Below are 26,853 nucleotides of genomic sequence, written 5' to 3' on the forward strand. Positions count from 1 at the left end.
TTAATTAAACAACCATTGAGGCAGTATTAATGTTTATTATGTATACTGTTAAAAGTCAAATCTTATAACTATTGTTCTTTATTACGGCTTCATCGGTCTTTAACATCCCTGCAAAATCAGACTTTCTGAAATGAGTGTTTTGAGCGTTCTAGATAAACGAAAGTAAAAACAGAAAACAAACGGTATATAAATAAGAAAATAAGAAAATGTGTTAATGGGATGGAAAATGTAAAATAAAATAAGAACAAAACAGAAAAATGTGACTTCAATGCATTCACTTTTATTAAATTCGAAAATTATAATCAAACTGATATAAGTTTATCGTTAGCCTAGACTGCATGAATGTGAGATATGTGTACTTTCGTGTCTCTGCATACAAATTATTGTATGGTACTGCTTTTGGTCTTTATGGTCCGCGCCTATCACATGTCTAGCCGCATAAAAAACGTTTACATATGGATACTGGCGTATTATATACACTAGATTAAAGATTAAGAGTATTGGCAAAGGTGTGTGCATTTTATGCAAGCCCTATTGCAGCCGGTTGAGCAAACGCTCACAACCACTTTCGATTTTGGGCTAGAATAAATATATATATGTATATGCTTCATCTCAATTAACTTATAATTTGCACTGCCGTTTCGCCTACTTTCCGCGGCGCTGACGCGGCGGCAGGTTGTTCTTCTTGCCCAGAATCTTCATCAGCTGCTTGGACATGAAGAACGGCTTCTCCGGCGAACCGTCGTTCCGCTCGCAGTCCTCCAGGAAGCACAGAAACAGTGTATCCACGGCCGTCGAGTACACACCAAAGAACACGCTCGTTATGAGAAAGGCGGCAATTACCACCACCGCGGTGGGCACCGCGAAGTAATTTAGTTTAATAATATTCGGATTATTGTCCAGGAAGAAGTAGGTGGACGCCCCCGCGCCAGCGGTTAGCAGCAGTTTCGACAAAAAGAACAAAAAGTCCGTGACCTGATCGAGCGTCACCACACGCAGGAAATTCCTCATAATCAGGTTAAACGAGTCCGCAGCACTCGAGCAAAAGTTCTTGCCATGAATGGCGCACATAATGTAGGCATTCCGATTGAGGAACTTTAGGAAGTTCTCCAGCAGCCAAAAGAAGCAGCGCATGCAGCAGAGGATGGCCCGTGTCACAGCATTGTCGTACTTCTTCAGCTTCTCGTGTATGTATTCCAGCACCAGGCGGATTAGCCGGACGATGGCCAGGATGAGTGAGCCGAAGGCCACAGTGCCCAGGTGGTAGAATGCGGTTTGGCAGAAAGCCCTTGTGAGGGTGAAGTAGGGCACATCCCTCTTCTTAAAGGTCCAATACCAGCGGGCAAAGGTGGAGGCCAGCACCATGTAGCTGAAGGCGGAGATGAAAAAGCTAAGCCACAGGAAGCCAAAGACGTTGTAGAAGATGGCCCACTTAATAATAATCGGATTATCAATCGAGTCAAAGCTGCAGGTGGTTTTCAAGCAAGGATGCCGGTTCTGGAGAACGCTGCAATATTGTTGGAACACTTTCGGGTCGCAGGATCCGCCCACTGTGTAGTTGATGGCTGGACCTTCGCAGATGCAGTCCTCGTTGGTCACTTCACCACTTTTCGTCAGCTGACGCACCATTCGAAAAGAAGGATCTCCAATGGAGCCCAAATACAGGCCCACGCCAATGGCAAACGCTATGGCGGCAATGAAGAGTATCCAGGAGAAGATGGGGAAGAACACGGTGCTGATCACGCTGCTCACCGCCTTGCTGCCCTCCTTGGTTAGGGCGATTGCTATGCGGATGCGCTTTCTTAGCACAATTACCAGCAACAGGATAACCACGAAGCTCACTCCTAAGAAGATGGACAGGTAGAGCCAGGTGTTTTTGTTCTGCAAAACATTTTTGACCGTGGAGTGCAGATTTAAACCGTGTTCGGGAACCGTAGCCGTCGTCTCCCAGCGCCTGTACTCTTTTACGGTTTCGTAAATGCCCGCCAGTAGGCCAATAAGCACGCCAAAGATGGAGAACCAGAGGATTGGAGCGGAGAGCCAGCGCATTAGAGCGATATAGATCAGTGAGGCAATCAGGGTGCAGAAGCATGCCACCAGAACGATAGACCAAGAGTTAATCAGATCCTCGACAATCTTTTCTCCCAAGACTTGGGCGTCGTTGGTGCCATTGTAGAAGTGAGCTACCATGTTACCCACGAGCTTGGTTAGCCTCGTGTCAGTCTGCATCATCTTTTCCTTGATGACAGCCTCGTTGAGTCTGCGCTTGCATTGGATGATCGGCTCCTCGTCCACTGGAGTCTGTTTATTGTTCGCCTGCGGAGCAAGTAGAGCCTGGGCCATGACCCGGGCCTGCAGTTGGACTTCCGTGGTGGCGTTTCCGGGCAGCAGTCGCAGCTCCCGCTCCGATTTTCCCCCACGTAGCAGGTAGGAGGGAATATAATCACACACGCCCTGGGAAAACTCAAAAAGGCATCGTTTGAGGAATGGAGCACTCTTGATGTACCAGCTTGCACACTCGTTCCGGTCAATGGCATTCTGAATGTCCGATTTTGTGCGAATCTGCGCTTTGTGCTCCTCAGTCAAGCAGATGAGTCGACTGTGCAGCTCCGCAAAACTCAGTTTGTCCTTCATGGTTTTCCAGACGAACGTCTCCTTGGGACAAGTCTCCACACAAATCTGTTGAAAATATCATTCGTTATAAGTAAAATGAACTCCTTGTACATGAGACGTTAGTGCTAACTCACCTGTGGAGTTTTGCATCCAGTGAGGGGTACAAATGGATCAATGCACTGGTTCAAGTCGAAAAAGAATAGGTTCTCCTTATTCAGCACCCCGGAGTCCATGCCGCACTTCCGGTTTTCAGAGTCCGTGGGCACCAGCAGCTTGTTGAGATCGCCGTTCTTGATGGCGTAATGGGCGATAAAGGCCCATCCTCCAAGGAAGAGCACGAAGAGCAGCAGGCAGGGCACATCCGTGCAGCTGCGATCCCTTTGCCGGGGTCCCGTGAAATTCCGGTCGTAAAGCAGCGGCTTGCCGTACTTGTTCCTCAGCTCCACGCTATCCGTCATCGCTCTCTACTGAAAAAGTCCAAGAAGAGCCGAGTGCTATATGTATATTGAACTGTTATCTATCGGTCGTCGTCTCTTGGTAATGAGACTGTCAGGCGTAGATCATGTAATTTATTTCCGTACATGCGTCACTGTTTTAAAAATGGAAAACCACATCTGTAGAGGGTGGTTGTGTTGGTGGTGAAGCCAACAACCAGCGGCTCTTTTTGTTCTAGTTTGCTAGTTGGATGAATGTATGTCTGCGATAAGGTGGGGTTTTGATGATATCAAAAGACGGCCAACGATCCCTCTTTGCTGATTGTTTTGAACCACAATTAAATACTATTCTCCTTGCTTCTATGTTTTATTGTCACAGGGGTCAATGAATAACTTTTTTGTGTTTATCCTTTTAATAAATATTAATAAAATATGAAATAATATGAAAATAATGAAGAGAAATAGTTATAAAAAGCTTTACTAAATTAACTTCAAGGAAGAGCATTCAAAGGGCTATTGAATAATTTCAAGAGAATTTCGTTTTCTTGTATGGTTAGTTATTCACTCATTTAGTTAGTCATAAAAAGATATGGGGAGCAAATAAAAATGCAACTATAACTTCTTCGCTTTAAAAGCTTGCCTGATAGCGATCGTGAACTGTACGAATCTCTGCAAATATGTATATATCATATGTAAATATGAAGGTACTCAGCAGAAAAACAGCTCGAGCGTGTCACAAATTGGCAATAATGACGCATTAAATGGGGAATTAAATTTGTGCGCTCACTTGTTGCTACTGTTTGATTGTTTATGTGTATCGCTGTGTTTTTGTTTGCGGCTTCTGTCCATTTAATGTGAAAAACCCGTCGCCGCCTTTAATGGATGAATTCCCAAAAAGCACACAAGTTTTCGTTGAAAATGGAAAACCAATTTGGGTTGGCAAGGCGTTTGGACCACATGTTTCAAGGTCGATTGCCGTAACTTCATTTCGGTGTAGGAATTTCAGTGTCAGGGAGTTGAGTTTATCATTCCAGCACTACAACAGGCAACACTCGCAATAGCGAACCCTACCTTGATGCAAAAAAAAACACCTCAATTATGATAAGAAAGCTAGATCTTAAACTCATTTCATTTCATAATTCGTAGTGCGGCAAACTGGTTTCCACCCGAGTTTTCCCTGTATCAAGTGAGCACTGTGCTTGACTTGAACTACGTCACTTCAGATAAAAGAAAGCAGTCGCAATTCTTATCTTATAATGGTAGTCTCTTGTTTCCCATTTGAACGACTTCCCCTTGTAGTTTTTTGCAGTTACAATTGTACAAGGCCCCGTAATTTTCTAATGGAGTAGTATTACTCACCTTTGCTTCCAGAGATGCGACAAAGGAGCTCCACTCTTCTCGTCGCTTTTCCTTTCTTTCTTTATGCTCCTTTATTGTCTCATGACACTTTTTAACGAGCGGCGGGGGGCTTTTTGTTCAACTCGATTTATGGGACGGGGAGTCACTACTCCGGCGAAAGTCACCGGACCACTGAAAGCGGGAAGCCTTTGTCGGAGCTCCGTATCCCGTACGTTGCTCTCTGGACGTCGGTCACTTGCACTCGTTGGATAAGTACACACAAAAGCCAAGTGGGACTGCAAGCATAAAGGCAACATAAGTATTCATGTGCGAGTGTTGGTGTGTTGCCACTTGGGGATAGGGAGTTGGGGCGTTGGGGATTGGATGGTGAAAAGAGTAGCACGGCACACTTTTGTTAATTGCACAATCCTAATCGTTTTCACCCGATAACGAGCACTGGCCATTCCCGTTATAATAACACCTTGCAGTTTCGACCGAATTCGAATTTCTGTGCATGCAACTCTTTTTGTTTCGCTTATTTTTGTTGTGGAGCGGGCGCATGGAATTAGGCCCCTCCCCCACCAAGCTCACGTACTGCGACTCACTTGCACTTACGCTAATTAAACGGCGAGTACTTGACTTTCCGCGAAGTAAACAGCTCCACAATCGAAATAATACTGAATAGCCCCAAGAAAATCTCCCCCCATCCACGACCCAAAACTCTGAACAGCTGTGCCGAACAGTGTTGCAAAAGTGCCCGTTCTGGTCAAAACAAAGCAGAAATGTGTGTGGAATGTGGCACTGCACAGGGATGCACTAAAGCTAATGCGAGTGTTGGCTGCTTTCAAGCTAAAAAAAATTTAAAAAGCCTGTAAGTTATGAAAAAGTTCGCATTGGCCTTACCTTATAGTTTGCTTTACGATTTCAGTAAAATAATCAAGCTGCAAATAGTATAAGCCACTTATGCATGTTCAATTTTCTATCAACTTGGTAGCTCGGTACTAGAACTTAAAACTTTCTAGATAGTTTATTGACGATATTTTGGAATTATAAAACACCCATACCAATTAAATACTGCTTGCTGCAGCAAACCGCAGCAAGTCTCGGCTTGTACTGTGCGCAGTGTGAACGGCTCTGTGTAATTTGCAAAAACCGCGACCAGTGCTGCGCAACGCGAGTGCGAAAGCCAAAAGCAGGGTCGGATCTAAGGTGCGGGGTGGAGCGGAGAGAATGTAGCGTTGAGGATTTTAACAAGAAACAATTTAAGAATCGCGCTCCTGACCGTGCGAAAAGCGCCTGGTCGAATCGTTTAAATGTCCTTATTGGTAGCGTCGATTGCGTGTGTTTAGTCCCCGGTGTGCTGCCGTTAAAGACTGTGTTGTTTTCGTGCCGGCAAGCCAACCAATTTGAAACCCCCCAAAAAAGTTTCCACTTTTTCATTCCCCCAGAAAAGTGACAATTATTCGTGGCCGCGGTCGGCGGATGCAGCTGCAAAGCGGGCGGCGATTAAAGTAGTGCAATCCGGCGCAAGTCCTTGCCATTTGTTTATGTTGATAAGCAGTGTTTTTGGGGCAACAACAAGAAAGTGCAGCTCAGTGTGAAACTGCCACGGTTATTAAGTGGTTGTGGTTGCTTGGTGTACGTGCAGAAAACCTAAAACAGACATCCCTAGAAGAAGAGGAAGCAGCGCGAAAGGCGGAGGAGGAGGAGGAGCAGCAGCAGCAGCGACGTCTCTGTTGTTTTTGTTTGGCTGCGAGGAAGAGAGAGAGAGAGAGCGGCAAAGAACACGCGGCTCTTTCGAAAAAAAAAGGGCGGGAAGGCCCTTTCGGCTCGGGATCGAATAAACCCAATCCCACTCGATATTCGTAACTCTGCCCGCCGGAAATGTCAAGAGGGGGCGAGCACAAGCGCGTCACCCTCACCTCGATCATCCAGGGCGATGCGGGCTTCTCGCGCTTCGGCAGCAACTTCCTGGAGCCTGATGCTCCGTCCGCTGCACCCAACAGCTCCTCCAAACCAACGACAAAGACTGCCAAGTGCATTCGCATCAAACTCGATCTGTTCGAGACCGATTCGAACAAGTATCCCGAGTTCAACTACTCCCGGCTGTTGTACTTGGAAAAGGTGAGTGTGTATGTCAGTTCGAGGATCACCTTCTAAGTCCTTGCAATCCGCAGAAAAAGGCCAAAAAGCTGAAGCAGGTGACCACTACCAATGGCTCCGCAGGCACTGATCCCATTGCCGACAACGATGACGATGTGGCACGGATCGTCAAGGAGCTGGAGGCCAAGTATGGCAACTCCTATGCCACAGGCAGGGGGAAGAGCAAAAAAGACGACTACCGGGACATTGGAATGGGGTACGATGAGTCGGACTCATTCATCGACAACACGGAAGCCGTAAGCACAAGAAACCTTTACCAAAGAGGGCATTTTAACATTAAACTATATTCCCTGTCCAGTACGACGAAATCATCCCGGAGGAGGCGGAAACCCTGGAGGGCGGCTTCTACATCAACTGTGGCGCACTGGAGTTTAAGAACCTTACCAAGAAGTCCTACACCACGCGTACAGATGCCATCATCAAAATGCCGGAGCGATCACGCAAGCGCATGGTCTCGTCCAGCTCGGAAAGCTCATCGTCATCGTCAGACGATGACGACGAAAACGATGATGGCAACAATGAGGAGGAGGACGAGAGCGATTCCGAGGACGACTCCGAGGAGAACGATGAAAGCGACTCCGAAGACGACTCCGAGAGTGAAAGTCTCGATGACGAGGACTCTGCTGCCACAGCCAAATCCAGCAGCAAGTACAAAGACAATCATCAAGCTAAGCGGGCCAAGGTCATCGTTACGGGCAAGTCCAAACCAAGCTCAAGTTCTTCGACGAGTGGCAAAAAGCCGCCGTCCAAGCCGATCACCACTTCCTCATCGTCAAACTCACCACGACCCAGCACGGTGGAGATTTCGGACACGGAAGACGGACAAGTCCCGGTCCAGACTCAGCCATCAAGCCAGCTTCAGGCCGTGCCGCAGAGTCAGGCTCAGGCGCAAGCTTTAAAGAAGGTGGTTAAGACCACAACGGTCAAGGACATGCTTAAGGCCAAGCGTGACAGCTTCCTGAAGTCGCAGAGCGGCACGGCAGCTGTCAAGGGCGTCGTCAACGGCGAGCTAAAGTGTGTTTCCACCGACGTGTCCACCAGCGACAGCAGCGATATGGAGTCCGAGCAAGGCCGGACAGATAGGCAGGGCGGTCACCAAGGCAAGGATGGGCAGGAAAGTGAGTTACAAATGTGGATAACTATTGAAAGCTTTTTCGGTTATATGCATAAGAACTTTTTTCAATTGTTTATTTTCAAGATCTTCGTACCGCCGACACTCTGCTGCCCAGCACATTGGATGCGGACATTTTGACCGCAGTCAACAGCTTCAAAGAAGCGGTAAAGAGTCGAGACATGTGCGGCAAGAAGTTTATTCTAGATGCCAAGCTTTCGCCACTACTGCTTCGGTGAGTTTGCAGCATAAACATACACTAGGTGCAGATTAAAGACTTATGTCCATGAATTTACTTTAGGGTGTACGAGGCGGTGCTGTGCACGGACCGCAATGAACGCAACATGGTCTTTTCCCACATCGAGTATCAGCTGCAACTGCCCAAGTACTACATGCTACGCAAGGGGAAACAAGTGCGGGCGAAGGAGGAGAAAAGGAAGTCCACCATCATGTTGGAGAAGCTGCGGCGGGCTGTAGCTGTGGTCATGCCCAAGGCGATAGCCAACTACGAAACGGAACTGCGCACATTTGCAGAACAGGCGTAAGATTATTATTAGGCCAGAGAATTATTAGGTTTCTTTACATTACGTGTTTTCTCTTCAGAGCGGCGGACGTGAACTTGGAGCAACCGCCGAAAATGCCGCGCAAGAAGTTCCAGTGGACCAGCGAGTTACGCCATCTGCTGTACGATGTGTACCAAGCGCGTTGGACGTCCTACGCGTTTCTGGCGAAGCGAAAGGACTCTTTGGAGGAGTTCATCTATTGGTATCTGAAGGATAAGGTGGTGGAACTGTGGCCGCCAGGCTGGATGCGTTTAGATGAGTTGCAAAGGGAAATAACCCGCTACAAGAACGCCAAGCTGAAAGCAAAGGAGAAGCCAAAGGCACCGCCGGCGTCCGCATCCCCTAAGCCCGTTGCAGTTGTATCTGCTCCTGAGCAAGTGCCGCCGGCAAGCAGCTACCTAAAGCCAGTGGAGGATCCTCGATCTCGAGGAAACTCTGACACGGACTCAGCTACAAGTGCCTCCTCCAACAGCCTGAAGCGAAAGCTGAAGGAGATGCCCAAGCAGACCAACAAGCCGCCGAAGAAAAAGGTGGCCAAGCAGTTAGCACTGCAACCGCAACTTAATCCGCATCCGCAATTCCAGCTGGCGCCGGCAGCCACGGCGGCCGTCACCATGCCAGCCATTAGCAATAACAACAACCACCTGCCCCACCTGGACACGTTGCTCTCCATGCCAAGCACCTCGGCTCAGGCAGCAGCGCTTAACGCCGCTGCCGTAGCAGCCGCCAGTACGGTTCTGGATCTGGCATCACCAAGCCGGAATATGGACCTTAACAGCAGCAGCAACTTCTACAATCTGATCAAGGCCGCCACCCTGGCAGCCAGCGGGAATCCCAGTCCGCATTCTAGCGACGGCCAAGGCAAGGTGATTGTGGGAGCTCGACCCTCTCCCCATGTGATCAACCTGGATGACTATCAATGCACCAGCGATATACTTCAGACGTCCAAGCAGCTGGCTGCCACCACCACAGTCATCACCGCCACCTCCAAGGCCGCTCAAACCACGTCGGTGGCCAGGGAAAGCAGCAGCGAGTCGGATGGCGTGGAGATTGTGGGAGTTTTTCCTGCCTCTAAGCCCCAAAAGAAAGTCCAGTCCAAACCTAAGAACAAGACACAAAACCGAGGAAGATCGTCGTTGGGTGCCGTGGGGCAGGTCAATGGATCTCTGGGCTACAGCGCAAATAACATGTACATCTACAACAACGCCAGAACCCTGGGTCCAGTGTACGATCTCACCGATCCGCATATAATGAAAACCATGTCAAATCTAAAGGAGATAGAAAAGCAGTTCATTCAAGCGGCCTTCTCGCCGAACAGCGTAAAGGCCGCCAGCGGCGGAATGGGTTCCTCCGCGCCAAATACGCCTTCGCGCCAATGACATTCGGGATCGGCCGCACAGCAGCCCCTACCGGCTGCAGTGACGGCCTTTTACAACCAGGAGGCGATGGCCGCCGCCATTGTGCTTTCCACGATGAGCCACGCCTCGCCGCGCTACGACCTGCTGGCCAACGGCTCCGTCTCCATGTCAGCCGCCCAGGTGGGAGCCTCTGCCAACACACTGCCACAAGTATTTGTTAAACCCAGCCTGCCGCAACCCAGCGCTGCCGGCGAAGTGGTGACCACGACTGGAGCTGCTCACTCGGCCACGCAACAACTGCCCACAAAGTTCATTTAGCTAGGGTCATTCAGCTCGTTCCCTTGCGATTCTAATCTAAGATTCTAGTGCTGATTCTAGGTAGGTTTCATTCGCAGCTGTGTCTGCCAATTTTCCAATTATTGCACCAGTTTAATTATTGTTTCTCATTGAGTCGTTTACCCACTAAGTCAGTGTACTTTGCAAGCATTAATAAAGCAAATTTATATATATTTATTTATAGAGAACCATTTTTATTAAATAAAGGCGAATAAGTTATGTAATAAAAGTAAATCCAAAAGGCGCATTTTCTTTACACACAGCGAATATATATGTATATATAATTGATACAAAATTAGTTCTGTAAACCAAAGGATAACGCTAAAACCAGCGACTGCCGACAAACCTCGACGCGCCGTCACAGAAACGATTACTTATTCTAATTTGTAAAAGATAACACGTGTGTCTCATGATGATATAGCCGAAGGATCAGGCGGCTGTTGGTCAGCGATCATTTTATCCAGCGCAGCACCGATGTGGCCGCCATTCGCACGAAGGCGATGGTAGACTGCTGGTTGGCCGCCGGCATCATATTGGGATCCGCCAGTTCCGGCTGCGGAGTCAGGCTGGGCACCGCCTCCCAGTCCATGCGCAGGGAGTTCTCGTCTGGAAAGGCATTTTCTGTCTTAAAAGATGATTCCATTTAAATTGTTAGATCAACTTACCCTCTGACTCCGATTCCGTGGCCGTCTCGATGCCGATTAGTAGGGAATCCACAGACTTCATGAGTGGCGCGTTGGTCACATCCAGGTGGCCGTATCGACCCAAGTCGCTGCGCTCCAGATCAAGGATGGCCAGTAGGTTTTCCAGCGTGTGCTGTTCGATGAGCGCACGCAACTTCACCTGCTGCGTGTAAGCCAGATACATGATATTGGAGTTGAGGCGCGAGATTTTGCGCCGGAACTGCTCCTCGTTCAGCAGCTTACGGCAGAAGTCCCCATAAGCGATTTTATGTGGCAGCCGCACGTTCAGATAGAAGCTGAGCAACTGCGTCAGCTGCGCCGTGTAGGTAAGAGCGCCCACAATGCGGTAGGCTTCGAACCTGCTCGGCGTAATCTCGTTAGCCGTGGCCTTGGGAACGTCATCCTTGTTGTCCGCAAGCCAGTCCAGGTAGGCGGTATAGTCGCCATTGGCTGGCAACGAAGGGCCCACAATCCTGTATTGAACTTCACTGATCCCACTGCCATGAAAAACCCATTTGCCGCGTATGTAAGATGTATTCTTGGCATCGGCCAGCGCCGCAATGGTTTCCGCCTCCTCGGTGCGCTCCATACTGGCCCGCCTCTGCTGCTCCTCCTTGAGGACCACCTCGGCTATGGGAAACACATAGGTGACCAACTGCTGTATGCTGCGACGTGCCGCCTGCTTTATGCTGTCCAGGAGTCCCAGGTGAGTCTCTCTGAGTTTCTCTATTTTCTCCACTCTGTCCAGCACATAGTTTTCGAGCATCTTGACCTTGTCCGGGTATTTGGGTAGATTCTTCCGCTTCTCGGCATTGGCGCGACGCAATTCATCGCGTCGCTCGCCGAGAACGCGCAGTCTCTGTCCGGTGCCGGTGATAAGTTGCTGTAGGAGCTCCAGTTGCTTTCGCTTGGCCTTAATGGCCATCAGGCGATCCTCATTGGAGCGGTGCTGCCCGATAAGGCGTTCGTAGCGCGTGCTGAAGGTCTTAAGGCCCGCCTGCAGGTTGATGTAGCGCTGCTGCTTCTCCGTTAGGCTGAAATATTGTAAGATCGATTCACATTACATGTGTTGTTTAGATAAGGTGGGTGGGCAAACCTTTCGGGCCTTTCCGCCTGGCTGTGAGTAATGTTTCCGTTTCTGACGCAATTGCGACAGTGGAATCGGCTGGCGTTGCAGCTGTGACACAGTGGGCATCGCATGTGGGCGCCCAATCCCGTGGTGGCGCTCCTATCCTTGGCGTTCGCATCCTTTAGCAGTTCCTTCGTCGTTGTCGTTGGCCTGCGCTTTGTTGTGTATCCTGCGACATCTGATTCCTCGTCCTCGCCGTTTGTGGAGGCGCTCGAGATGCGAAAGTTGTCGGGGGCCTTGCAGCTTTCGTCGGAGCTGGAGCTGTTTGCCATTACAGCCAGAGCATTGCAATTATTTATTATGTTATATCTTTTGTTATTGTTAACTTTGTTATTATCGTTATCGATACCAGGACACCTATTGCAGAACGATAGGCCGGTATCGGAAAAAGAGCTGTTGTCAGTGTTGGACAGCGTTCAATAGCAAACTAAATTCCATAGGTTGCGCGCTCATTTTAAACCACAAACAGTAGCGATAAGAATTAATGTTTAAAACTTCTGGAGATTTAAATATAACAAAAGTTTAAACACCCATTTGGAATATTTTTATGTTTTCGTTTATTTTTCACAAGAGATTTCTATAACCAAATAATTAAACTAGAACGTCGGAAAACTAAACCAAACCCGAAGGCGGTGGTGCTTAATTTTCAGATCATTCAATTTCCAGTTCGGTGCACTATTATGGGAGGCAGCTCGGTTAGACCAGAGGCAGCGTTTCGACGAGGATTATTAATTTAGTTAGTACGTGGTTCCGATCGTGCGGCTGGATAGTCGTGAGTTCCTACTTGTTGGCGGCAACGGCCTTGCCCGCCTTGCCACCCAAGACCTTAAGGACCGCATCCACCAGATCCTGCACGCGGGGCAGGGCGTGCGCCTCCAGCGTCTTGGCATAGGGCATGGGCACATCCACGCCGGCACAGCGCCACACGGGGGCGTCCAGTTCGAAGAAAGTCTGGTCCTCCATGATGCGGGCGCAGATCTCAGCTCCAACGCCTAAGAGGATGGATTTTTATAAATCGCAGGGCTTTCAATAAGCTGCATTTCTCACTCACCGTGCTGGGGCCAGCCGTTCTCCACGGTCACCAGATGGTGGGTCTTTCGTACAGAGGCGAAGATGGTCGCCGTGTCCAGGGGACGAATGGAGCGCAGGTTAATGACCTCAGCCTCAATGCCTAAACATGGCAAATACGAAAAGGTTAGCTGCTTTCCATGTCATTCAAAATAAAACTGTGCCTTACCCTTCTTGGCAAGCTCAGCAGCCGCAAGAAGCGATGTCTCCACCGCCTTGGAATGCGCCACCAGGGTGATGTCCTTGCCCGGCCGCATGATCTTGGCTTTGCCGATGGGCACCACGAAGTCCTTGTCGGCGACCTTATCGTCCACAGGGAAAGCCGTGCCGTAGACCAGCTCATTCTCCAGGAAGACCACGGGATCGGGATCACGAATGGCGGCCTTCAGCAAACCACGGGCATCCTCGGAATCGTATGGCGAGATGACCTTCAGGCCGGGGCAGTGGGCGTACCAGGCGGCAAAGCACTGAGAGTGCTGGGCTGCGACACCGGAAGCGGCACCATTGGGACCACGGAACACAATGGGCACGTTGACGGCGCCGGCGGACATGTAGAAGGTCTTGGCCGCGGAGTTGATTATCTAAGGTTTGGATTTTTAAACGGATATAGTAACATAGTATAAAGTAAATCATGAAAGTGTTAAGATGTATATGTAATAATGCTGCCTTCAACTGCAAATTCACCAATTCAAGTTAATACGCTTTATTTGATGCACTCCGGTGTCTTCCATATCGATCTTTACTTAATGCCTAGTTTCTGCTTAATGATAAATGCTGGCAGGCGGCGTCCCTTCCAGAAACGCGGCAGCGGCGTCTCGTTGGCCTGCCGCAGGATCTCCGCCACGTGCTGCTCCGCACTGAATGCCTCCGCCTGCTTGATCTGGGACATCAGCTTGGCCTGGAAGGCCTTCTCCTTGCGCATCTCGCGACGTTGGCGCACCTTGGCCCACTCGAACTTCATCTTGCGGCGCAGCTTCTTTAGCTTGTGCTTCTTCATCTTGCGTCGCCGAATGACGATGAGACGAGCCGCCTCCATCTTGTCCGACTTGCTCTTGTCCAGCGGCGGCGCAATCACCTCGCCGACTCGATCTCTGTGCAGGATGTCGTTGATCTCATTTAGCCAGGTCGAGCGTGGGCTTTCAATTATGTGGCTTATTGGCAGAGGGCGATCTCCGACTGGCGGCTTGGCGCAATCGAGTATCTTTGCCTGCACGTAATTGGATAATATGGGTGGGGATTAGTGAGGTCCGATCTATGACTTGGGGCAGGAGCTAATCCACCCATATTATCCCATTAGGCGCCGCGGCATATTGCACTTGAATTGGTCTATTAGCTAGCTGTTGGAGTTGTGGGGCATTTGGATTGGATTGTCGTGTTCTTCTTTTGGTTTACGTTTTGTTGGCAATGAGATAATATGAGTAGTTAGCCTACTGCTGGAGTGCGGGGATTGGTTTTTAGGACAAGGATGAGAAATACTCACGTGATCGATAGCCTGCATGGAGAAGTTCCAGGTCATGAACTCGCACACGGGACGCAGACCGGCCATGGCAGCTCCAACGGCGATGCCGGCGAAGCCCATCTCTGTGATTGGCGTGTCGATGACACGCTTGTCGCCGTACTTCTTCCACAGTCCACGGGAAACCTAAAAAGGGCATTAAATGATTTAGAAAATGTGAGGATACTGGGAACATTACATTATCTGCTTGTAAAATTTTCCAAACTGATAACACTTTAACCAAGATTACACCAATATTTTTAAATAACTAGCCTTGTAGCTCCTTAATTAATAGTTTAAATTAATCCATTACGCTGGCAATCGAACCATCCACAGATGGGTAAACAAATCGCGGTTTTATGGTTTATGGGGCAATCTATATTATCAGCAGACAGTCGGTCACACACATTCTGCGTGACCTTGCCAATTTCGATCACGCATTCGGATTCGCGCCGACCTGTTCGGAATCACTATCAGTAGTTACACATAGCACGCATATATCACCCCGCTGACCACCGACTTCCCCCATCCCGGACACCTGCATCAGCTGTCGTCGTCGTCGTTGTCGTCGCAACCGCCTGCTTGGTGTTTACGTAATCGAGCAGTGGCAGGAAAAAGTCAGAGATCTCACCTTGTAAGCACCATCGTACTGGGCCACCTCCTCGCCCAGGATGAAGACGCGGTCATCGCGGGCCAGCTCATCGTCCAAAGCACTGTTGAGGGCATCCCGCACGGTCATCTGCTTGGCCGCCAGGGCCTTCTGGCTGGTGGAGAACGCTCGCTGGGCGGAGCTGGCCGCCTGGATGAGTCGGGTTCGGAGCATCGTCGGTTTGCGGTTCGCTTTCCTATGGGTATATCGGTATCGTAGCCGGCTGCAGGTGTTATTTTTTTGGTTTTTAAATGCTATTATCTAACTAAAAATGGGCTATGGTTTTACGCACCGACTTCCGTCGAAATTTTGATGTGAAAATGCGGTGTGACCAGATGTGACCACTATTATGCCAAGCTGTGGGCACACTTGGAAGCATACCAGGGATGCCAAAGAAATCACTGTGAAGTGTGACTAGTGCTGGTCATTTTATTTTGTAGCTAAATTTGGCTACACTCGTAGCCTGTTATATGGAATTTCGAAAGTTTTGGCTACTTTGTATTAATTTGGATATTCATTCAGAAAATTCGAATAATAGCCATGATTTCGTTTAATTTGTTTTTTCTTGAGAGATAGTTCGAAACAAAACAAACAATCTTATTGGCAGCTAGTCCCAGCATCGGATTTGGCCAGACTGTTGAACCGCGGGTTGGCAGCACTGGTTCAGGCAGCTCCAAAAATGCAGCTCTCGTAAAATAATTTTAGAATTTTTTATTTGTAATTCCGCGTAGTGGGGACCAGAATTAGCATATATAAATTAATGCACTGGCACGTATAGAGATGATTAGTGAGTGAAGGAGGTAGCAGTTGGACCAACGTTGGTTAGTTAGCTCCAATTCCTCCGCTGCCAGCGGCGCACAGCAATCGATTTTTATTCGAGGCGAATGCTGTGGAATTTCCCAACCAACTTTCCCACACTCTGAATTCCGGCGACGGCATTTAGCGAAGCGCAATGAAGGACGGCGGTCACATAACGCTCACACTCCCGCCGGGCTCAACGGCGACGGTGGACGAGCGAGGCAGGAAGAGTCTGCGGCGGGTAGGTAGCCAACTGGCGGAATTCTAGGTAATCCTCAAGAAACAGAATTTATACTAAGTATGCTCTTTTGTCCCACGATTCAGGCTTGGAATCAGCTGCCGCGTTGTCAGCGGAATCTCATTATCCTGGGCATCACCGGATTCTGTGTGACGGTGTTGCTCTGCCTCAGTGGCGATCAGCTGCTGGCCGCCAGTTTAAAGGATGTGGACACAAAGGCCGAGGTGGCGCCATATCAAATGCCCATGCCGAATCCGCACCATCATCCCGGCGTGGATAAGGATGTGGCAAAAGACACAGCTGCGGCACCTGTTCCGGTAGATAAGAAAGTACCCCGGGCGGAGCCGCTTAGTGATAAGGTAAATAGGCCCCCACTTAATTGATAAGTGCTTAAGTGCCTGGCGCTGTTTGCCTATCAAGATAGCATACGTATCACCACAATTGACTATTTGTGTTTGATTTAATTCCCCTACGGCACACTTCCAGTGAAATATTTTAATGATATCTCAATACCAATCAATTTCAGTTTAATGAGCTAGTTGCCTATGGAGAAGCGAACTCAGCGGAGAACGTGGTCCGGTTGCCGGAGACGGTGGCCGTGGCTTTACCGCCGCCCGATAATAATAAGGAGCAGGACAACGGTGGAATCGACATCCTGAACAATGTAGAGGAGCCCGTGGCGCAGGATCCATCAGAGCCGCTAAGCGAGGGCGAGCAGCTCGACCAAGCAATCAAGAACCCACTCACTCTGGGAGGCGTTAGCTTCAAAGAGCACCTTAAGAAGATCAAGCCCCTTCTGGCCAAGGGTCAGCACTTCCATGGCGCCACCAATGAACGACAGTCGGCTGTGGTGGCCGCCTTCAAGCACTCTTGGGCGGGCTACAAGAAGTATGCCTGGGGACACGACAACCTGAAGCCCATCTCCCAGTACTCCCACGAGTGGTTCGGTCTGGGACTAACCATTGTTGACTCACTGGACACCATGTACATAATGGGTCTGGATGATGGTAAGTTAGCTATATTTTTGTGCTCACGAAATCATTATTTGACGAAAATACTTTTCCACTTCTCCATCTACTTAGAATTCAAGGAAGGACGCGACTGGGTAGAGCAATCACTGCGCTTTGACACTAAGCGCGATGTAAACCTGTTCGAGGTCACCATACGTGTCCTGGGCGGACTACTGTCTGCATATCACCTGAGCGGCGACACAATGTTTCTGACCAAGGCTGCAGAGCTGGGCAACCGGTTACTTCCCGCCTTTCAATCGCCGTCAAATATTCCCTACTCAGATGTGAATCTCGGGGATCTTTCGGCGCATTCGCCCAAGTGGTCGCCTGATAGCTCCACCAGTGAGGTCACCACCATTCAGCTAGAGTTTCGGGATTTAAGTCGGTCTACAAACATTTCCATTTATGAACAGGTAAATAGATCAGATAAGGACCATAACTAACTATAAAATAATTGACTTATCAGGTTGCTCATAAAGTAAATGAGAAGGTGCATGATCTGGAGAAGAACCATGGTTTGGTGCCCATATTCATAAACGCTAACACTGGAACTTTCCGAAACTATGCCACTATTTCCCTTGGTGCTCGTGGAGACTCCTACTATGAGTACTTGCTCAAACAGTGGATTCAGACCGGCCGTAAGGATAATGATAAGTACGTATTTGAGTGTGTTATTGAACTTCAGAAATTCAATTACGCAAAGAATTTTTGTCGTTATCAAGAACGTTGAGCAGATCGATCAACCACAGCTGTGTTGTACCACTTGTTCATTATTTACTTTATTTAACCTCTTATTATTCTAGCCTAATATTGGACTACATGCAAGCAGTCGATGGAGTTCTTACTCAGTTGATGCGGCGCACGCCACGCGAGCACTGGGTTTACATAGGCGAGCTGATCAATGGCAAAGACTTCAAGCCGAAAATGGATCATCTTACGTGTTATCTGCCGGGCACCTTGATTTTGGGTCACCAGAACGGAATGCCAGACTCGCACCTTATACTTGCGAGGGATTTATTGGATACATGCTATCAGACCTACAAGATGAATCCCACAAATTTGGCTGCTGAGATCTCGTATTTTGCGCTAACCGAAAAGGACGATCAGGACATTTATGTGAAGCCCAACGACGCCCATAACCTGTTGCGCCCGGAGTTTGTGGAGAGTCTCTATTACTTCTACTCATTAACTGGCAATCGCACTTACCAGGACATGGGCTGGACAATCTTCCAGGCGTTTGAGACTCACGCTAAAGTAAATGCGGGCTACACATCGATGGGAAATGTAAAGAACACTCAAAGCACGCGTCTGCGGGATCTGATGGAAAGCTTTTGGATGAGCGAAACTCTAAAGTACTTCTACCTGCTGTTTAGCGACGACCGCAAAGAAATCGACCTGGAGCAATGGGTCTTCAATTCGGAGGGCCATCCACTGCCTGTGTATCCGCTCAAGACTTAACTACCGCCTAAGTAAAGCAATTAGAGGGCAGCGCAACTTAGTTGCGTCAGCGAAACTAACTGGAAACCGAATAGAGTTGGCGCATTCATGCTGCCACTATGATTTAACTCGTATTCGCAATTTAGCGCAAATGCCAAATACTATGCTAAGCTTAGAGATACGCAAAGCACAGTTGGCAATCGAATAAAGCAATGCCCTATATTGGGATGGATCGATGGAAAGAAATTGTAACCCCTGGGGCGACAAATAAGGGTGCAATATCAAAATTTTAACGCCAGACCTCTGCTAGCAAGAATCATTTAAAATACTTACTAAGTCTATATATAGAAGGCCAGTTATCTTAATCCACTACCTTTGCGAGCTATTAAATTCGAGGTTGCACCAACATAAAGTTGCGTTTGTTGCCCCAGGGATTTTAGGCAAATCATCCAATCTTCCTATTTAACATGTCAGTTGAAAATCGGTAGGAATCGATTGTATAATATTCTGTGTACTGATAATTGTTATTTTGTAATTATTTATTTCCTACTATAAGCACGTATTGTAACACGATATTGGGGCATTGCTAACCCCGTTTTTAAGACACTAGCATCAATCGAATCCGCCAGCAGGTTTTAACCATGTAAGCTATGGTAGCAAAACGTGTATGTTTATTTTAGCATGATATTAGGAATCAGTTGCACTCAGCACAAAGTCGATTTGTGTGTAATCTTAAAGGTACCGAATAAACGAATCTCAATGGAAATGACCAGAACATTTTCGATCCCACAGGCAGCCTGTGAATTAAAAACGGAGCCAATAATAAAATACAAGTGTTTTTAAAATTGTATGGAATTTTCTTTATTTTCCTAAGAACATTTCACCCAGTACAAACGCAAATGCATGCATGAACTTTAATTGCATTTCCTTTTATTCAGTTTTCATTTTCAGTTGGGTTTTCGGTTTGTTGCGTTTCAGTGAGATTTATGTTGAATCTTTTGTTGGTTTTTCTTTAATGTACTTAATGTTTATGACGACTATGAATGGATGGGCTTAATAAACTATCAAATATTAAAGTTGTTTGTTTCCTTTGCTTTGCTTTGCTTTGCTGTCCTCTCTCTCCCTATGCTGATGATGTTTAATAAAACTCACAATGTTTGTTTAAAAATCTTTAGTTTTCTCTTTATGTTTAATTACATTTAGACACATTTAGCTGAACAATTCAAGTGACGACACTGCGATTTGTTGTTGTGAAAAGTTGGTTGCGGGAGGGGCGACCGATTTGAGTTCTGAGTTTGATTTCGATTTTGTTCTAAATACAACTTAAAACAATTCGCATTAGTAAACTATCAGTAGAGTTAGGTTTATTCAGTTTTGGGTTGCCAACTTAAATTATGCTATTACATATACATTTTTACACGAAAGTGGTTGTCTTTGAATAATAACTAGAAAGTTTCAAAATAGAAATACAAGATCATGCAACTCAGACGGGACGCTGTTGATGGTTACGGTTACGGTTATGGGTATGGTTGGGGTTCAGGTTCATGGGGGTCAGGGGTCATGGATGGGTGGCCTGAATAAACGAAGCACATCTTAAAATATGGTACCTCTCGAAGTTCCCTTACAGACTACACGTAATACAAGCAATCCGTCCACGGTAGTACGTATCGTAGTAGGTGTGTTAGTGGTGGTATTAAAGTAGTAGTTAGTATTGTAATTGGTAAGTAATTGATGCGTGGCGCCCGCCCTTCCCACGTCAAACATTTACAATTGCTTGCGCGCCTCGCGATTCGCGATTCGTTTTGGATAAACTTCGTAGTGGCTTACTGAGTGTGGGTTTTTTGTATAGACTTTAATCGTATTTATTATTATGTATGTTTACAAGCTAATCAGACATCTATATTTAAAACGTGGCACAAATCACAAGTCAGATTTGTCGCAAGATCGAGATACAATTGATACGATTCGTTAATTTGTTGTTATTTGTTTTCCTGTGGTTCCTCATCTCAAAACTGCTAGCTTCTCGTTTCAATCGATCGGTTTAGGTTTAAGTGTATAAGATATTACATTAGATTCAATAATTTATAAATGTTTAAACTAAATTGGCTAAAATTGTGGTTTTTGAACTGCTTTTGGTTTGCTTCGTAGTTTGCCATAGTTGGTACTCGTTAATCCCTAAGATCTTTGCATTTGCTTGCCAATGACACCCGTAGCTATGCCGAAATATTCTTTACTCTCGAATTGAGCACGTCAATAGGTTGATTGGTTTGTTTGTCTGTAATATCAGAAGCAGTCGTACTTGAAGCGCTTGAAATTATATCCTTTTTAAAAATGCTTAGCTATATATTTATAATCTTGTTGCACAGTTCCTGGGGCGCGATTGAAACTGCTACATGCTCTAACTATTTACAAAACTCCTTCGCAACGCAATGCGTAAATAAATATATTTATTTTTCTGGGCTTTTAAAAATTGATTGGATGCGGATAAATTGCTCTGCCTGATATTCAAACGACAACAAAATTGGCAACGTGATTTTAATTGTTTCTTAGAATTGCTTCAAGTAACTTAATAATAAGTTATACAACCAATTCGGTTTCCTTTCATTTCTTTCATTTTGCGCGTGTTTATTCCCATCATTCCCTTTTTTATATTACGTACTTTCTTGGTTTCATTTGAATAAATTGTCTAGGGGCTTTCTCTTAGTTACTGTAGCTATATAATTTGTTATTTGTTATATTATGTTCCATTTAGTGTACCTCTGTGAGAAGCATTTGATGCTATTCGTCGTTTAGTTTTCAATTCACCACGTCAATTGCTTTCTTAGCTTTATTGGGGCTCTGCCATATTGTAGATGCCATTACTTTCACCTCGCTCTCTCTCTTCGTTCTTTCCCCTTGCATTAAGTAATCGGTTATCTGAGGGCTGTTCAAATATTGTACAAAACATTGGTCTAAACAATACAAACAATAAGTAAAAACAATTTATGCTACGCGGACTCAACTTAGATCTAATTAAAGGTTGTACTCGGGGGTAAAACAATAACCAAGGACAACTAAGACGGGTATCTATACAATCAGGAAGTCATTATTATCATCCGTTTTTCACAAGGTGGTGGCATTAAACTCTAGTATCAGACTGTTGGAGGCATTTTCCGCTGCTGATGTGCTGCTTGGGGCTCCAAGTCAGGATGTCATTATTGACTTGACAGGATCGTCCAAGCCACCGGCTACACAGCTAAAGTCGTTCAGCTGTCCCATGTGCTGCGCCTGGGTCTGCGTCATGTTCTGATGGTGGTGATGCTGCAGGTGCGGCTGTTGTTGGTGGCTCTGCATCAACTGGTGCTGCTGGTGGTGGTGCTCTAGCAGTATGTTACTACTGTTGTCCGCCACTCCGCTAACCGCGGAACCACCGCCGCTGATCAGACAGTCGTTCATCTCCTCGCCCAGATGACGTCGACGCTGGATCACCTGCTCCTGCTGGCAGCTGGGCAAATTGGCGCCTGCTTGCCGTTGATCGTCCAGCATGCTATCGCCAAGGATCGAGCCAAGGGAGAACTGCAGCGAGTCGCCGCTGTTCTGCAGATTCAGGATGCTGTCGATGGCGCTGGCCACATGCCGACTTATGTCATCGTCGTACTCTCCGCCGGCCACTACTGCTGCTCCGCCCATGTGGCTCACATGCATCTGCTGCTGCTGTTGTATCTGTTGCTGCAGATTATGCTGGAAATGCTGCTGCTGGTGTTGTTGCTGCTGCTGCGGATCCATTATGTTGGCGTAGGCGAAGTTGTGTTGCTGCTGTACCTGTTGCGGTTGCTGATGTGGCTGCTGATCCATCAACATTTGCGGGAACATGTCCGAGTCCAAGAGACCGTGCTGTGCCACCTGAACGTGTTGCTGTTGCGACGACATCGGCGATGAAGAGGAGGATGATGAAGCCGTGCACAGGCGCTTGCTGCTGTTGTCATCTTCCATATCACTGCCAGAGCCCATAAGTTGGCTATCCCAGCTCCTTTTCCGCGATTCTCCTCCATTGACTAGCTCTCCATTGCTAGTACCGCTGGAAAGAAAGTCGCTGTAGTGCGCCTCCATGCTTTGCATCCAGCGTGGATTGTTGTTGCAGTTCAGTTCGATGTGATGTTGCTGCTGTGATGGTTGCTGTGGACCTGCGTATTGCTGCTGCTGTTGAGACGTCTGTTGCTGCGGTGCTTGCTGCATAAATGATGCGTCTGGCACCCACATGCTCATTTTACTTTTGTGGTTGGCAGCTGGCGATTTCGAATCGCCAAATATCTCGTCCAGGTTGGACTCAATGTCGTGGGCATCGTTGCTGCTCTTAACGTCCAAATGTACGGGTGACTCCCCAAACATTGCCTCCAGTCGTGTCTCCACGGATTTCTGCACATCCGAATCACTGCTAAAGAACTCACTGATGGCGGGATGCTCGTTTTGCTGCTCAGCATCCATGACCACCGGCTGTTCGCGTTGGCCGCTGCAAGAGGAGACAGTCTTCACAGGATTAGAACCAGCAAGGCTTTCGCTAACGCAACTGCTATTGCTGCTGCTGGTGGTGCTCTGGTTGCTCTTGTCGATGCAACCATTGGGGAACAGATCCGACATGTGGTTGCTATTGCTCATCATGTTGTTAGAATTTGAGTTGTCCATATAGTGCGATTGCTGGGGCGCCGTTTGTCGGTTGATGGGCAGATGCTGCTGGTTTCCATTTAGTTGTTGCTGCGGTTGCTGCATATGATCGTTATTCATCAGGTTAAGCTCCTTTTGCAGGCAGTACCAGCCATCTTCCTGGTCTACGGGATCTCCTCCATTGGCTTTGATATGTTGCTGCTGCTGCTGCTGTTGGTCCATCATACTTCTTTCCTGGTACCGATTCTCAGCACTCTTCGCTAGAGCCGCTTTATTTTCCACCTTTTTCATTATGAAGCTCGTCGTGAGTTCAGACTCGATGTCGAAGTTGTCGTAGTCCTTCTTAATGTATTTAGAAGACTCCTTATCGTGACTTTCGCTCTTCACAGAACCGTTTACAGAAGGTTCCCCAGCATCGTTGCCATCCTCTTGCTTTACTGTAGTAGACTGCTGTGGCTGCGACTTGCTGAATGCTTTGTTGACATCAGCACTGTTTTTGAGTAAGTCAAATTTGTCGACAACGCCGTCTGGTTGGGCAGACTTATCCATTGGTTCCTGTTTGATCTCCTCCTTAACTTTCGCCTCCGACAGGACATCGCTCTCCGCCGTTGCTTTTTCGCCATTCTGCTCCTCCTTCAGCTGCTGCTCTAACTCCTTTTCAGCGGTTCGAATTTCATTAATCTCTCCCTTTAGATCATCGATCATAAGCTGCTGCATTTGTAGTATCTCGGAAGTTCGGTGTGGCAGCTGTAAGTACTAAACGATTAGATCAAGTGCAAGTAAGTCAAACTATTTTCTTACCGTTGACTCCTGCATCAGAATTTCCTGGAACTTTCCGTTTAGTTGACGGAATTTGTCCTGGAATTCCAGAGCGGTGGACTCAAATTCCTCGTCTTCGTCAGAAGGCAGCTCTACGTCGTTCTCATGCATGCAATGATATCTTAAAAGTAAAACATGTTAGAAATGCGTTCACTTGTTCATTATGTTAAACAGCTTCCTACCTGATTAGCCTTTTTACAGCCTCATCCTTTGTGCGGAAAGGCTTCACGTAATCCGGCTTCAGACAGCTCTCCTGATCGACCTCCAGTTGGCGCACGAATCTGCGAAAAAACAAGAATTAGTAAGTAGCTCGATGGTGCATTGCTATATGTGCAATCCAGTTGGCCGCTTTACGAGAAATCGGCATTGATCAACCAACTACTCACAAGGAGAGGCGTGCTATTTTGGGTTTCTGTGTTGGCATTTCGTCCATTTTGTTCGGCATATACAAAGGCAAACTCGGTATGGTCGGCAGGGATGGCACTAGATTTCCGATCGGTCCTGGCGCCACTCCCATGGCCAATGGCGGAGCTACTGGTGGCAGGATTGGAGTTGGTTGCTGCTGTAACTGTTGCTGCGGCTGCTGTTGGGGTTGCAATGGTGGCAAAGGCAACATGTTGGTCACTTGCATTGCAGAATTGTTAGTGTGAAGGTTGTTGCTATTGCTGTTGCTCAGCATATTTGTGGAGCTGGCAAAGATCAATGGAGGCGGTCCGCTTTTGTTGAGCATTGGTTGCTGCTGATGTTGTGGTTGCTGCTGCTGCTGGACAACCGGCAGCATATTCACTTTTTGTGGCAACAAATTGATGCTTCCATTGGGTGGCTGTTGTTGCATTTGCTGAGCATTTTGTTGCGGCTGCTGGCAATTGGCTTTAGTCCTGTTAGCCTGTTCTTTGGGTTTTATTTGGAGTTGTGGGTGTTGCTCCTGCTGCGGCTTTGGTTGTGCCTGCTTTGGTTTAGCTCCCGCCTGTTGTAGCTGCTGCTGTTGTTGCTGCTGCTGCTGCTGTTGCTGCTGCTGCTGCTGTTGTTGGTGTTGCATGGGGTAGATGTGTATCCTCTGTGTTATATTCTGCTGGATATTGGGAGCAGTGGGGGCAACACCAGTGGACGCTCCTGCAGGTGTGGATGAGTGGTTGTTGGGCTGAACCACATTGGCCGGAACTATTGTCTTCAGTGGCTCAGGAACTGTTGATTGCAACTGTTGCTGCGGTTGCTGTTGTTGTTGCACTGCCTGTGGCATCAGGCTGAAGCCTCCAGTTCCATTTGCTGTTGGCAACATACCCTCTGGAGTGGGCACCTCTTTGCCGGAGGCCAGAATCCGGTGCTGCTCTGCAAAGAGCCGCTGCAGTGCCAGATTTATCTCCGCATCCGTCATCGGTTTGTTGTAGGCGGCAATAGTCGCCTGATCAATTTCCGGGGAGACGGGCAAGAAGGTGGACTTATTCTGCAACTTAATGGTGAGAAACTGAATCTGCATCTGGACCTGCTTGAAGATCTGTTGCATTTGGGGCGTAAGCTGGATCGTTTGCACTCGGGACACAGTATTTGGTTGCGGCTGTTGTTGCTTAGGAGCTTGCAACTGCTGCTGCTGCTGCGGCTGCAACTGTTGTTGCTGTGCCTGCTGGGATGGAAGTTGCTGCATTTGGAGTTGGCTGACCCCAGACGCTACCGTTGGAGAAGGCATCGGGGCAGGTGTCGCCACTGTGGTTGCCGTCAGGCTGAAGCTCGTCCTCTGTTGCTGCTGCTGTTGCAATATAGCTGCCGTGCCAGTGGGTTGTTGCTGTTGCATGGGCACCGTAACGCCCACCAATTTGGTGCCACTCGTTGTCTGGAAAGGCTGGATGCTGGCGCTCATCGTAGTCGTGGTAGTTGTTGTGCAACTGGAGCTGCCCACCACAATCATCTGCTTTCCACTGGCAACATTAGGCTGCACGATCTGCACCGGGTTATTGTTGGGCTTTTGCGATAGGGGATCCAGCTTTGGCATTGGTTTGACTACGCTGGCGTTCTTGAGATTGGCCAGCTCAGAGGCATTGGTCGGCGTGGCCTTGGGCTTTCTCACCGGCTTCTTTTTGACCACCGCTCCGCCACCGGCTCCACTAGTTGCTGCCTTAGCCGGCTCCAGTTTCGCTTTGCTTTGATCTATAATCGGCGCCACATTGGCCACCTGCTTGGTCACTGTCGTTAACGAAGTGGTGCTAGTGGTGGTGGTCAGCGTGCTACTGGCCGTTGTGGTGATGGCCAGTCCGTTTGTGATTGGCTGGATGGGATGCACTATTTGCTGCTGCGGTGGCTGAGGACGCAGTGGCATAGAAAGTGTCATCGAAGACGAGGTGGTCGCTACTTGCTGCTGTTGCTGCTGAGCCGGCAGTGGATTCACATCGTTGAAATGAAGTTGCCCCAACTGCAGGCATTGGGCCAGCTGTTGAGCATTGATACCCGCTGGAGCAATGAGTAACCGCTCTGTGGGCCCAATCGAAGCCGCCGTCTGGCCCGCACTCATCGCTGTTATCTGATTCGTGACACTGTTCAGGCAGAACAACTGCTGCGTGGTGGGATCGATGGGCGGCAGGGCAATGTACCGCTGCTGGCCATTGTTGGCCAGTTGTGGAGCAGGCGCTGGAGATGGAATCGGTACCGGCTGAGTGGGCAAGCTCACGGGCACAGTGACGGGTTGCAACTGAGGCTGTAGCTGCGCAGAAATCATAGGCTGCTGCTGTATGAGAACCTGTGAGTTTAGTGGTAGCGGCGGGAAGGATACGACTTCGTTCTGCTTGGCGGGCAGGCTGGCCGGTGGTTTCATCGTTGACATGGTAGTTGTTGTGCTGGTCATTCCTAGCATACTGCTGGCAGGATGTGTTCCCTGACCGGACAACTTTCTGTTGTTAGCCACTGCAACAAAAGATAACAATTATTCTATTATTACAATCTTTGCTCTTGTAAGAAAGACAAATTTTTCCAAGGTTGCTT

General features: G+C 48.0%; 6 protein-coding genes across 9 annotated transcripts in view; 2 read left to right on the forward strand and 4 right to left on the reverse strand.

The window, feature by feature from the left end:
• Positions 1-15: 15 nt before the first annotated feature.
• On the reverse strand, positions 16-5,134 carry LOC6538093 (choline transporter-like 2). Of its 2 annotated transcripts, none has more exons than XM_015193171.2 (4): positions 5,001-5,134; positions 4,407-4,681; positions 2,748-3,080; positions 16-2,679 (listed from the first exon to the last, which is right to left on the reverse strand). In XM_015193171.2, exons 3-4 carry the CDS (start codon positions 3,069-3,071, stop codon positions 646-648), a joined length of 2,358 nt encoding a protein of 785 aa, XP_015048657.1. In that variant the 5' UTR covers positions 3,072-3,080; positions 4,407-4,681; positions 5,001-5,134; the 3' UTR covers positions 16-645. The 2 variants fall into 2 exon arrangements, with proteins under 2 accessions (XP_015048657.1, XP_039231325.1); XM_039375391.1 differs by having other exon boundaries at positions 4,991-5,111.
• Positions 5,135-5,570: 436 nt separating this feature from the next.
• LOC6538094 (yemanuclein) lies at positions 5,571-10,150 on the forward strand. Its single transcript, XM_002098592.3, has 6 exons — positions 5,571-6,509; positions 6,563-6,784; positions 6,847-7,666; positions 7,747-7,894; positions 7,961-8,200; positions 8,263-10,150. The coding sequence occupies exons 1-6, from the start codon at positions 6,270-6,272 to the stop codon at positions 9,599-9,601; spliced, it is 3,009 nt and encodes a 1,002-aa protein (XP_002098628.3). The 5' UTR covers positions 5,571-6,269; the 3' UTR covers positions 9,602-10,150.
• On the reverse strand, positions 10,090-12,087 carry LOC6538096 (beclin 1-associated autophagy-related key regulator). The gene is made up of 3 exons (XM_002098594.4): positions 11,696-12,087; positions 10,582-11,633; positions 10,090-10,522 (listed from the first exon to the last, which is right to left on the reverse strand). The coding sequence occupies exons 1-3, from the start codon at positions 11,998-12,000 to the stop codon at positions 10,368-10,370; spliced, it is 1,512 nt and encodes a 503-aa protein (XP_002098630.1). The 5' UTR covers positions 12,001-12,087; the 3' UTR covers positions 10,090-10,367.
• Positions 12,088-12,268: 181 nt separating this feature from the next.
• LOC6538097 (pyruvate dehydrogenase E1 component subunit beta, mitochondrial) lies at positions 12,269-15,364 on the reverse strand. Of its 3 annotated transcripts, none has more exons than XM_015193172.2 (6): positions 15,233-15,360; positions 14,923-15,163; positions 14,277-14,438; positions 12,966-13,377; positions 12,780-12,899; positions 12,269-12,720 (listed from the first exon to the last, which is right to left on the reverse strand). In XM_015193172.2, the coding sequence occupies exons 2-6, from the start codon at positions 15,112-15,114 to the stop codon at positions 12,509-12,511; spliced, it is 1,098 nt and encodes a 365-aa protein (XP_015048658.1). In that variant the 5' UTR covers positions 15,115-15,163; positions 15,233-15,360; the 3' UTR covers positions 12,269-12,508. The 3 variants fall into 3 exon arrangements, with proteins under 3 accessions (XP_015048658.1, XP_002098631.1, XP_015048659.1); XM_002098595.3 differs by having other exon boundaries at positions 14,923-15,136; positions 15,233-15,292; XM_015193173.3 differs by lacking the exons at positions 12,269-12,720; positions 12,780-12,899; positions 12,966-13,377 and adding an exon at positions 13,484-14,003 and having other exon boundaries at positions 15,233-15,364.
• A 215-nt stretch (positions 15,365-15,579) lies between these two features.
• Positions 15,580-19,268, forward strand: LOC6538098 (endoplasmic reticulum mannosyl-oligosaccharide 1,2-alpha-mannosidase). Its single transcript, XM_002098596.4, has 6 exons — positions 15,580-15,979; positions 16,063-16,335; positions 16,503-16,983; positions 17,059-17,399; positions 17,453-17,640; positions 17,790-19,268. Exons 1-6 carry the CDS (start codon positions 15,893-15,895, stop codon positions 18,442-18,444), a joined length of 2,025 nt encoding a protein of 674 aa, XP_002098632.1. The 5' UTR covers positions 15,580-15,892; the 3' UTR covers positions 18,445-19,268.
• A 311-nt stretch (positions 19,269-19,579) lies between these two features.
• The window catches only part of LOC6538099, a 44,896-nt gene continuing 37,622 nt past the window's right edge, over positions 19,580-26,853 (reverse strand). Inside the window, exons 6-9 of the mRNA XM_002098597.3 lie at positions 24,270-26,775; positions 24,066-24,164; positions 23,866-24,004; positions 19,580-23,811 (exon numbers count right to left, since the gene is read on the reverse strand). Coding sequence (XP_002098633.3) covers positions 21,607-23,811; positions 23,866-24,004; positions 24,066-24,164; positions 24,270-26,775 — 4,949 coding nt within the window. The 3' untranslated portion in view covers positions 19,580-21,606. The remainder of the gene's footprint in view (positions 23,812-23,865; positions 24,005-24,065; positions 24,165-24,269; positions 26,776-26,853) is intronic.

The sequence above is a fragment of the Drosophila yakuba genome, chromosome 3R, assembly GCF_016746365.2.
Source record: "Drosophila yakuba strain Tai18E2 chromosome 3R, Prin_Dyak_Tai18E2_2.1, whole genome shotgun sequence".
NCBI classification, from domain to species: Eukaryota; Metazoa; Arthropoda; class Insecta; order Diptera; family Drosophilidae; genus Drosophila; species Drosophila yakuba.